This window comes from Castanea sativa, chromosome 5 (genome assembly GCF_040712315.1).
Source record: "Castanea sativa cultivar Marrone di Chiusa Pesio chromosome 5, ASM4071231v1".
Classification (NCBI taxonomy): Eukaryota; Viridiplantae; Streptophyta; class Magnoliopsida; order Fagales; family Fagaceae; genus Castanea; species Castanea sativa.
The window spans coordinates 15,555,511-15,567,559 of record NC_134017.1 but is presented as its reverse complement, the minus strand read 5'-3'; the positions used below and the strand labels follow the sequence as shown (position 1 = coordinate 15,567,559).

The 12,049-nt window shown below is 32.6% G+C and overlaps 2 protein-coding genes across 2 annotated transcripts; one reads left to right on the top strand and one right to left on the bottom strand.

The window, feature by feature from the left end:
* The first annotated feature begins 3,231 nt into the window (after positions 1-3,231).
* Positions 3,232-6,875, top strand: LOC142636140 (uncharacterized). The gene is made up of 3 exons (XM_075810233.1): positions 3,232-3,509; positions 3,953-5,982; positions 6,573-6,875. Exons 1-3 carry the CDS (start codon positions 3,422-3,424, stop codon positions 6,657-6,659), a joined length of 2,205 nt encoding a protein of 734 aa, XP_075666348.1. The 5' UTR covers positions 3,232-3,421; the 3' UTR covers positions 6,660-6,875.
* Positions 6,876-7,823: 948 nt separating this feature from the next.
* LOC142636141 (uncharacterized) lies at positions 7,824-8,942 on the bottom strand. The gene is made up of 2 exons (XM_075810234.1): positions 8,602-8,942; positions 7,824-8,247 (listed from the first exon to the last, which is right to left on the bottom strand). Exons 1-2 carry the CDS (start codon positions 8,940-8,942, stop codon positions 7,959-7,961), a joined length of 630 nt encoding a protein of 209 aa, XP_075666349.1. The 3' UTR covers positions 7,824-7,958.
* Positions 8,943-12,049: the final 3,107 nt, after the last annotated feature.

Below are 12,049 nucleotides of genomic sequence, written 5' to 3'. Positions count from 1 at the left end.
TGTTTCAACTAAAAACCAACTAGCAGATGTTTTTACCAAGGCCTTGGGAGTGGAAAGTTTCTTAAGGTTGATAAAAAGGTTGGGAATTATCAATATTTTTGCTTCTAAGGTGGAATATCCCTATACTGATGTAACTGATCACAAGGCAAGAGATATACTCTTGAGGGGGAGTATTAAGACTGCAAAGAAGTCTTGCACACAATTGGCTAGTGTACACAGGGGTGCATCTGCCACCGAGGCTAAGGGCATTAGACAGGCCACGAGGGCAGCAAGCAACACAGCTTTTGCTGATGAGGTGTGCCTTACTCAAGCAGTGGAGCTTGCATCAGAGAACAGAGTTAGCTCAGCAGTCTTGGAATTGATTGAGTCTATGCCACATCATGAGCTCTGCATCTAGGAGTGTGGAGACAGTTAGTTCCACAAATCCAGGAGTTAGTTACTTGGACTTGCCACGTGTATAGCTTCTGGAAGTTTTCAAATAACTGATTTTGGCTCCAACTTGTATAGTTAGTTATCTTACCTTTTGTATATAAACAGAGAATAGTGTAGATTATTCATTCATTCAGTTCATTTCAATCTGTATTTTCTTTCACTCTCATTGTAATTGACTCTCTCAAGCAATGAAAGATTCCAATTCTATTTAGTCTCCCTGTTTTTCAGCTCTCTTAAGTCATAACCCAGTTTAATAATTTCCTGTTCAACAAATTAATAAATATAAATGCTATTTTAAAAACCTACCTCTGATGTCAATTAAATTGATTCTCTCACAAACTTCCATACATTTTACTGTGATCCAATGTGTCATTCTGTGCAATAGTCTTCTTTGGCAAATGGTAATAGCTAGGAGTCCTCTTATTCCAGTTTAATAATTTACTATATATTTTTATAACAAGAAGTTAATGCTGTAAGATTTATACTTTAATGTGGGGTTCGAGGGTTCTTCAAAAAAGAAAACAAAATTGAGGCTTTAATAATATAAAATATTAATTGAAAGAACCTAGTTCTATATCCAATTAAACTAATTACCTATGAAATTTAACGTAAATTATGTAATTTAATACAAATTCTTTACAAGCCTCAACATGAAAATCAAGACCCCCTCAAATCTCAACATATGGTTTGAACAATTTATTAAGGTAATAATTTAATTTTTGTATTATGTAAAAGAAAACTTCTCTTCCCCCATCTTGGGCCAAAGCAAAAGCGGCTCTCTTTGCTGTCTCAATAGCTTCCTCTTGTGGCCTTCGAGAGGTCATTTTTGAAGGCAATTCCAAGATTGTCATTGATTCCATCAATCGTCCCAGCTCTATCCCTCTTTGGAATATTAGAGCCAATATTTCTGATATTAAGCTTTTACTTCCTAGTTTTCTTCTGTATCTTTTACTTGTAAGTTTCTTGGACTTCTAATGGTCTTGCCTATTCCCTTGCTCATTGGGGATCATTTTGTTCAACTTGGAGACCTCAACCCATCTCTTCCATCTCTCATGGGCTTTTTGTAAGAAGTTTGATGGGCGGGTTCCCCCTTTGTTGCCTTTGCCTTCTCTTGAGCCCCCATAATAATATTGATATCATCTCACTTATAAAAAAAAAAAAAGTCAGTCCGCCTATATTTGCAAGGAACTTGAAACTAGTTGTAACTAGGCCCAAATTTTTTGTCAAACTTTTGTTGGGTCATATATTAACTCCTAGCCCATTTTATATATACCCAGTTTCGTACCCATGGTGTGGCTAAACAGTTAAGACTCCAAGAGTCCAAAGTCCAAACCTCTACCGTCAATGAAAAGGCAGTACTGCCACTCCAGGCTAAGACATGGATACCCTCTCCAAGAGAAGCCCAGTACAAAATAAAAGGTTTTTCTTAGTAAGTAAAAAGTTAACGGGTTTGCAAGTCTAGAACTAATCTAAAACTTCTCAATAACATAATTTAAAAACATTTTTCTTTATAAGATGGAAAAGCTATCAGCCTATTAAGTTTAGAGAGAATCTTTGTTCTACGTAATTGGGTTTTAGAGAAAATGATGGACTAAAAGCTATATTGTGCATAAGCACTTAAAATGACTGATCAAATGATAGTTATAATAGAACAAAGTTTCTTTCCAAATTAGTTTAGATAAAAACTTTTAAACTTCTCATATATCTTTCTATGTGAATTTTGAAAATCTAACCGTTAAATTTCATATTTTTTATATTTTTAACATGCTCAAATTTGATGTTGTTTACTATTTGATAATAAATTTATTTTTTATACACAAGTTTAGATTACAAAAACTTGAAATTTTAACATTTGTTTGATGGCATAGTAATTAATCTTTGATCTTCTTAAAAATTTGCAAGCATGAAGAATTTAATAAGAACATGCAATTTAATGGTTAGATTTTCAAAATTAACACTCAATATAAAGATATTTGAGAAGTTTGTAGAGTTTCTCTCAAACCTAATTATAAAAATTGTACCAAGCCACCAGTTAAATCATGAAAGCTGTGAACCAAAGCATTATCCGAAATGATTTAGTGTAAAATACATAATATGCAATGACCCATTATCAAACTGGGTAAACTGACGAATTGCATGAGTTATCTTCTTAACCTGATTTTATAAAAAAAAAAAAAAACTTTTTAACTTGTGGATAAAAAAAAAAAAACAAATTGGTTTTCGTAGAACACAAGCGACTAATATTACAATGATAACGCATGATTAATTTTAATCATAAGTTGTATTTGGAGATTTAAATAATTTTGTTATGCTCTAGGGTTTAATAATTAAGTTAAAATTTTAGTTTGAATTTCAATGAAATATGTTGTTTCAAAACATTTGGACTATATAACTTCCTTATTGGATGATTTATGTTTTTTTTTTTTTTTTGAGAATGTATTGGATGATTTATGTGAATGATGTGTTTATTATTTCTATTATTATTTTTTATACTCTCTAAGTTTATGTCATATGATGCAATTTTTTTTATTGTTATAACTTATTAATTTACGCCTCAAAAGAAAAAAAAAGTCCAAAAAACCCAAAATATTGGATTTACGCCTCCAAATCCACCAAATAGTCTTTAGTAAAAATCACTCTTTGGTAAAAAATTTAAGAAAAAAAAATCCCACTTTCTAATAGGCTGTCTAATGAATGAATTGTGCCGTTAATAAATGCCAACTGGCACCCCAACGGTCAAAAAATTTAAAATTTCTAATGCTTATCCGATTGCCCAACGGTCATATCTCCAATATCTTCCTTTTCTTTCTCCATCGTTCAGTACAGTAGTTTGCCAATTTCTCTCTTCGTTCAAAACTTGCATCCAGATAGATCACAAACTCAGAAGAAAGGAAGAAAAGAAGAAAAACTCTTTATAATTCATTGAGTGAGTTTGTGAAATAGAGAAATATATCTTCTCGTGTGAAAAGGAAAAACATTGTGGAAAAGAATGGTGAAAGAAATGGACGGTTCTGATAAGGGTGTATCATCATCAACGCCAATCAAAGCCTCTGAAATTCCAAGAGACTCAGCAACAGGTAACCCTTGTTACACGCTTTTTCTCTATTTTATATGTTTGGTTGCCAAGAAAGTATAGGAAAACATTGAAAAAAAAACTTGCAGTCTAGTAAGGGGTTGATTGGGGTTGAAGTTATTTTTGTGAAACCATAATTCATTTTACATATTATGTTTACTTTTTTACCATTATTTTCCCAGTAATTAAACAAGGGTTTTGGAGATTTCTTCGAATGGTTTTTGAATTCACTAATTCATTATATATGTTTTGGTTTAATTCGTGATGAAAGTTTGTTTCTTTGATAATTGAAGGTGAGATCATGATTAAGATTTAAGAATAGCTATGTAATAAAGCTTCAATCTTTCTTTTCTTTTTCTTGGTTCTTGTTCCTTTTTCCTGGTTCTTTAAAAACTTGTTTCCAGTTTCAAATTTGTACCAAGAAAGTTTGTTTCTTTGTAATTTCAGATGAGAACGATCAAAGCCATCAACAAATGGGTCCTAACTCGCCAAACCCAAAGAAATTAACCCAAAAGCATTACATGTCCCCAACCATATCTGCAGCTTCCAAGGCCATAATCCCAAAAAAGAAAATCTTAGCTGAAAGGAATGAAGCCTCAGAATCTATTTTCTCGGAACCCGTTGTCCAAAAGACCTCATATCTTGAATCAAAAACCACTTTTTCATACCCGGTAACGGAAAAATCTGATATAGCTTCTTCACCTCAGGTTTTTGAAGCCAATGACAATGAGGAGAATGTTGTTGCTGATGGTTCTTTGAGGCCTTATGACCCATTGACGAATTATCTTTCTCCAAGGCCTAAATTTCTCCGGTACAAGCCGAATAGGCGTCAAGAGATTTTCCATCGCCTAGAAAATGAAATTCCAGAAGGAAAAGATGGCCTAAGTAGCACTAGTGGTTCTTCTGAATCCCAGAAAGTCAGTGACGAAGAATCTGACTCGGGTAGCGGCCATGGCTCTTTGATTTCTTCTACTCAAGAAGATGCCAAACAAGATCATGAAGAAATTGAGGAAAGTGATGAGGAAAATGAGGAGGTAGGGGAGGAGAAAGTCTGGAGTGTGAAAAGAGTGTTGGAATCTTTGTTTTGGTTTGTGCTTTTGGTGATTTCTACCTTATATATATCTTTCATGAATTCTCCAGAACCTTCTCCTAGTTTACAATCTTTTGAGGGCCCTAAATATGGGTACTGTGAGATTCAGAACCGTACAGTGGAAGCTTTCAAGGCTAAGAAAGTTGAAATTGGAAGTAACATCTGGGATGAAAGAGACGAATTACAAATGGCTTTGGATCAAGTAAGCCAGAAATCTGATGATGAGTGGATAAAGGAAGAAGAAATGGTTCAAGATGTTAAAATGGGAGGAGTGGACATTGTTGAGGAGTTTCGTGAAGTGATCAAGTTAGAGGGAGGAGAAAGTGAAGCTGTAGAGGTGGATGAAGATGAAATGAAGGGAGTGGTTGATGAGTTGGGTGAGGTGTTAGATCTACAGGTTGAAGATATTGAAGCTAATTGTGATCATCAAAGGATGTTTACGAGCGAGATTTCTGATCAGATAGATGAGAATTCTGAGTTGCAGAATGCTGGAACTATAGAAAATTTTGAAGCTTTTCAGGATTACAAGGCCCCATCCATGTCCGATGGGGTGGACCTCCACATCATGGAGTCTGATATTTCAAATGTTCTTGAAGAAGAAAATGATGTTTGTGTGAAGGAAGCTGAAGAAGTTAACAATGAGAAAGCTGGAGAAGAAGAAATGGTTGAAAGAAGAATGGAGGAAATGGAAAATGGTGATACAGACACTGGGATTCTCAATTTTGAAGTGGAGGAAGAATTGGAGGGGCTAAAGAAGCAGTTGGAAACTGATTCATTACTGAAACTAGTTATTGGGGTTTCAGTATTTTCTATTATTGTTGCCTTTTTGGTCTTGTTTTTTCACTTTCAGCGTAAGAAAGCTTTGAGGAAGGATTCTTCTCTAATAGCAAAGCCTTGTTCTGAAGCTTTGATAGTAGAGAAGGAGAAAAAGGATTCTTCTTTGATACCAATAGAGAAGAGCAAAACGACTATAAAGGATTCCTTCATTGTAAAGCCTTGTACTGAATCTGTCATGGGAGACAAATGTAACTCGGATCTTCCCAATAGGGAAGAGGTGCACACTGAACGTGTTGACTCTTTTAGGTGTCATCCATCTTTTCACCCAATGGAGGAAGCTTCCAAACGCGATTATGAAAGCCGAGCACCATCAGTTGAGTTGCTTGGTGAGTTTGAGGTTGGAGAAGTAAGCAGCTCTCTGAGGAGCGGTGGTGTGAAAAACAGGTGGATGGAAATTGAAGAGAGCAGCAAGTATTCTGTTTCCACAGAGAAGAAGTCAGGGAGCAAGGCTCATCCAATTCCTGTTCAGTCCCAGTCGACCTTTTCAGAGTTCTCTACCGGAGAATCTCATTCATATGGAAGATTTACTGCTGAGAGGAAGGTTGTGAAGGTAAGAAATATTTGGTTTTATATTATGTTTACAATTTACTAATCATTTTTTCATATGATTGTTTTAGTTTTAGTTTTAGTTTGAATCAAAATGGTTTTTGATTAATTATCTTAGTATTGTTTTATTAATAACTCGACACCAAGGTAAAATTATGAGAGATAGAACCATACAGCATGTTTAGCATAATTGTAGTGATTCCGCATGCATCTGTTCATTCCTGTATCATCATTTATTTATGTGGCTAAATGCATTCATATCATATGATTATATCACATCCATTTAGCCTAGTTATATGCTTTCATATGATGTCAAATTGGACCTACCAATTTAGCCTAGTTCTATTTCCCCCAATTTAGCTAGCATGAAGTATAAAGTCTAAACACAATAATGACACAATGATGTAACTATCAAATTCTTTAAAAAAGAAAAAGAAAAATGCCACAACACATTTTAGTTCCAAGGATGACGACTTATCATTTTTCTTCTTTGACCTGTAATGCATTGAAGGAATGAAATTTTTATAATTCTAGTGCTTATCCTTTTAATTATTAGCAAGCATTTTAGGCCAATTGTTTTTTGTGTCAAAATAGGAGAGCAGAGATGGAGAAGTGCAGGAGATTACAACTCCAGTGAGGCGATCAAGCAGAATCCGAAATCGCTCAGTCATGTCTCCATAAACTACTGTCACGTTTTTTGTTTTGCTGATGTGCACCAGTTGGAACAGCGTCCTCTGTTGTTTCAAATTTCAGCCTTCTTCCACTGTAAACTTCTGAGGAGTTAGGCTGTTTGGCATCCTTGACTGTAGTATGTAGAACAAGCTGAGCAGTTGTTAATCTTAGGAATTGATTCTTTTGTGGTTGGATTGTGATTGAATGAAATTGAACTTATGATTACATTCATGCACCTTTGAGAAATCTATCTCATATATATGTTTCTTATCCCTTTCTTTTCTTTCCTTTCCTGCCTTATATCAACATGCTTCATGGTACTTTGTCACTAACATATTGAGGTTGGTTGTCCTCTTCCCATGGTGATTATAATATTGGCCACAGTGCGTTGTACAAGTTGCTAATGTTGAGTCAAGTTGTCGGAATGAAGTGGAAGTCCATTAGCAAGTAGATATAATTGAGATACTGCAACAAATGTTAGGTGCGACTCCAAAAACTTTAGTATGAGATTTGATATATAATCTTCTCAAAAAAAGAAAAAAAAGAAAGAAGATTTGATATATAAATGTTATGCTAACTTCAGTGAAATATATTAAAGCGGATCTTCATATTTCTCGACAGAAGCGTTCAGAAAAAAAATATTCCAAAGTATATTATTTCTATGTAGAGGAATTGTGCTGTCTTCATTATGTCCATTGATAGCCTATTTGGCTATTGAATTTTATCTATACTAGTCAGTGAGAAGAAAGGTTCTAGACAGATACATATAACTTCTCATCGCAGACACAGATTTATAGCGATTTGCCTGAGCAGACACAAAAAGTGGTCCTTCTCCAGCCACGTATGGTGGTATCCCACTATGTGCAGAATGATTCTAAAATAGTTTCTGATCTATGTGGATTCATACTGGCCTGACATGTCTAATGAAATCGTAAATGGCTCATTTTGCCAGTTCTTAACAGCACAGAAGAACTTGTTCAACTCCTAGGTTATTATTTGATTTTTTAAGTCCTAATTAGTCAAATGGATTCATTTTAAGTCCTAATTCCAGAAACTCAAGATGCTCGTTACAGTTATTGTCCAATATTTGAAGTTGTACATTTCTCAAAAAAAAAAAAAAAAAAGAATAAAAATTTTGAATCTGGCTGTTGGGAGATAATACAAATCTACAGATGCCCAAAAAAAAGAAAGTGATATATACTTTTCTGAATACATGACCATTAAGTTTGTATTCATTTGCTCTTTTCCCTTACAACTCTCCCTGAAAAAACACATGTATATTTCATCAAATCTTGACAAGTTTACAGGTTAAAGATTCTTCTGTACAGGAATTTGAGGGGGCCTACTAATACTTAAGAAACTTCCTCTTCTACTGGATAAAGATAAAGACGACAAAGAACCTCTACTCTTCTTATAGATAGTAGCCTTGGGAAGGGTGTATGGTTTGTGGGTATCCAATCCACCCCCATAGCTCTTGCATGATTTCATTTTCCTTCTATAAGGAGTTTCCTTTTTTGCAAGGTCTTCTATGCTCATAACCCTTGAGAGAGATGTAAAAGACTGAGACTTGCCTTGAAAGTACTTGGAAAGTCCTCTCCTGCATATATTAGAACTTATATTAGCCTAAAACTCCCAATAGTTTAACAAGAATTTCTATCCTTTCAGAATCTATGCAAATATATTTTTAGATTTGGAACAAAGGCTGCTGGTTTTTCTTTTTAGAAAATCTATGGACAATATCTTTAAGTTTCAATATATTCTCCTTTATTTCTACTAAAAACCGAATCTAGACAAAATCATAGTGATAAATTCGAATAATAATTGCTACTTTGACAAAAAAGGTAATGGTTGAAAATTTTATCAAGCATTCATGCCAACCCAGAAGGGAGTTTCTAGCTCCAAAAAAGCTTAACACTCAAAACTTTTCCTAGAGTTTGTTCAAGCAACTTACTTGATGGGTAATTGGGCCATGAGTTCTGACAATTCATACAAAGGTCCACTAGAATGTGAGGAGGATAAAGAATATGAAGTTGATGAAGATGCATCATCCACCATGTCTGATGATGATGTTGATCCACTAGAAATTCTTGAGTCTTCAAGGGAGGATGTTGATGATTCCATGTTACTATCATCATTATTATCATGACCACCTTCCATGATCACCCAACTACCTTCATCTTTATCTTTGGCATGAAGCTCTTTGTATAGCTTAATTTGATCTTGAATCATTTCTTTTCCACCTTTACTCATTGATAGCAAAGAGATCTTGGGAACTGGGAAGATAAATTGCATATATGAATATTATGGTTTTCTATTTTCAAATACCAAGCCTAATATATCTTGCACGCATGAACTTTAGGGCACTTCTTAGGGACCATATACATATGGATATATATAGAACTTTCACATGTTAGAAGAGTACGTGGATTAGATGGCTACTTTTAGGAAATTAGGTGCCATGACATCTAGGTGCACAGAAATTCCATAATTTTGAGGGTAAAGTAGCGCCACATGTATAATGCATGTTCTGTATAAGTAGAAACGTGACCCGGCCCCCACCCAATACAAAAATAAAAAATAAAAACCAATAAAATAAAATATAAGAATAATAATTAAAAGTAATAAAATGGTTTTGGTTAAACTTGAAGAGCTTTATAATTTAGTTGTATTATATTTAGTTACTTCTTTTACCCAAAAATAATTTGGGTTTGAATTCTCATTTCTCTCACTTCTTATAACCTACCAGGAAAAAAAAAAGGATAAAAGAAAACATCTTACCAAGAATAAAGACAGATGGAAAATGGAAGAAAAGAAAAAAAGAAAAAGATTAATATAGATAAAGAAAAACTAATTGGCAATATTTCCTTTATCTTTATTGGTGAAAGTGTTTAATAGCGACCGCGGGCATACAAATTCCATGCACTTAGATGTTAGTCTAGCAGGGTCCTCATATTCATTATTTATTTCTATAGTTTGTCTTTTTCTTTTTCATTCATTGCCTTATCTTAGATTCGACATTATCTTCTCTTATGGTTTGAGTTCATTGACCATGCGCAGTTGTTGATTCACTTGATTGTACTAGAAGAAAAGAGGATAAGCTCTATGGAATTCAAGCCATCCTTATGTGTCACTATCTATATCTACCATATTATCTTTTTTAATTAATGCTCTAAGGATCACTTTGTCAATATTGTGTCAAAGAAGCACTTCTAGATGTAGAAGAACAAGGATACCTAAGGAGGCATAGGTTATGTAGGTACTGACTATTTCCAGCATTTATTAGGTTGGCTTGCTCAGCTAGAACCATAGGAGACAACTACTTAGTCATATTTCCTTTGAAAAATTCTGGTGCTACACATTAGTGTATAATTTTGTGCACAACTTGTCTATGTGGCGAGTTGTGATTGGTGAGATGATCCACATCACTCCTTCACTAACCACAACTTATCACATGGGCAAGTTGTACACAAAATTATGCACAAGTTGGTGGCATCAGTTATTTTGACCCTTTTCTTTTTATAAAAATTTAATAAATAACAAAATGTTTGAATCAACCTGAACACAAGTGTTCTTTGACACTTGATAGAAATACATGCTCGCATACGTAATATATATATATATATATATATATATATATATATATATATATATATATATATGGCTAGTAGAAATTAATTTTATATAGGCAATATATATGGGTTTAGCTAACAAATTATTTTAGAAAAGTTTTGACACCATATTTTTAGGAAAAATATAAAAAATTATTAAAAAAATTAATTAATTTTTTTTTCATAAAAAATTTCAAAAATGTTTTCTAAATCAATGCTTTTAAAGCCTCCATTCAATTCATTATATATATAATTAATGTCTTTAAGACATTGGAAAGAATTCTTTGAATATTTTTATTTAGGTTCATTTATCCATTCAATCATCATTTATTAGATTTTTAGAGTTATATTAATAATAAATAAAGATAATCATGTTTCTTAATGAAACAAATGTTTTTTTTGGTAAACATGAAAAAAATGTTTGAAACATAGATAAGCATCGCTCTTGAAAAAATTGGGTGCAAGTTAAAGTTTGTTTGCCACAACACACATCTATAGGAACATCTATTCATAATGATAATCATGAACGTGTTAAGGATGAGCACGAAAGAGAGAGAATCTGCTAAAGAAGAATACAAATGGACCACGGGAAAATGTAGACTCCATGCAATACACGTTCATAGACTTTTCCGATGCTAAATATGGCCCGCATAAATTAATCATACATATTTAACGGGTCTAAATTATCCTTAAAGTAATAGTTAATAAACTATTTTAGAAAAATTTTGATCACATTTTAATGAGAAATATAAAATATTGTCAAAAAGATTGATTAATCTTTTCCATTCTGATAAAAAGCTTTTAAAAATATATTATGAACCAATTCCTTTAAAATATCCATTAACTTTTTACCGCATTTATTAAGTATACAACCCTTTGAGTATAAACCATTCTTACCTACAAAAAGTAAAGATAAACGGATAAATCTAGATCTATTAAAAAAAAAAGGACAGTTTCGTTACAAAATTGGTTGTAGTATGAAGTTACAACTTTACTCAATATCTTTTCATTAGTGATGAATTTTAACAAATTCACCATTAGATTACATTTTTCTATGGACAAAGTTTAGCTACAAAATCGGTTATAGTCTTCTTAGGCTATAACTTTACTCAATATCTTTTTATTAAATGTGAATTTTGACAAATCTACCATTGAATTACATATTTTATTATATCATTTGTGCTTGTAAAATTTCAAGAAAATTTAAGATCAATACATATGTCATCAATAAATTGTTTAAATTAAAAGTTTTGTAGTTTAAAATTATGCATAAAATATAAACTTATAGATTATATAGTAGATAATATTCGATTGACACAAAATTTGACATGTGTATTAAGAGTTTAAACAACATGCAATTCAACAGTTAGATTTTCAAAATATATAGTAATGTTTATTTTATTAAGTAAGGTTGTAGTCTTAAGCTATAACCAGTTTTGTAGCTAAATTTTGTCATTTTCTTATTATATCATTGCAAAATTTTCAGAAAATTAAAGATCAATAGTTATGTCATAAATAAATTGTTTAAATTGAAAGTTTTTATAGTTTACAATAATGCATAAAAATAAGTTTATAGTTCATATAGTAAATAACATTCGATTATCACAAAATTTGACAAGTGTGTTAAGAGCATAAAGAATATGCAATCAAATTTTCAAAATATATAGTAATGTTAATTTCTTTTAAAGAAGTTGTAACTTTATGCTATAATCAATTTTGTAGTCAAATTTGATCCTTAAAAAAAATAATCTAAGGACAATTTTGGGATTGTAGAAGTATGTAGTTTGATCG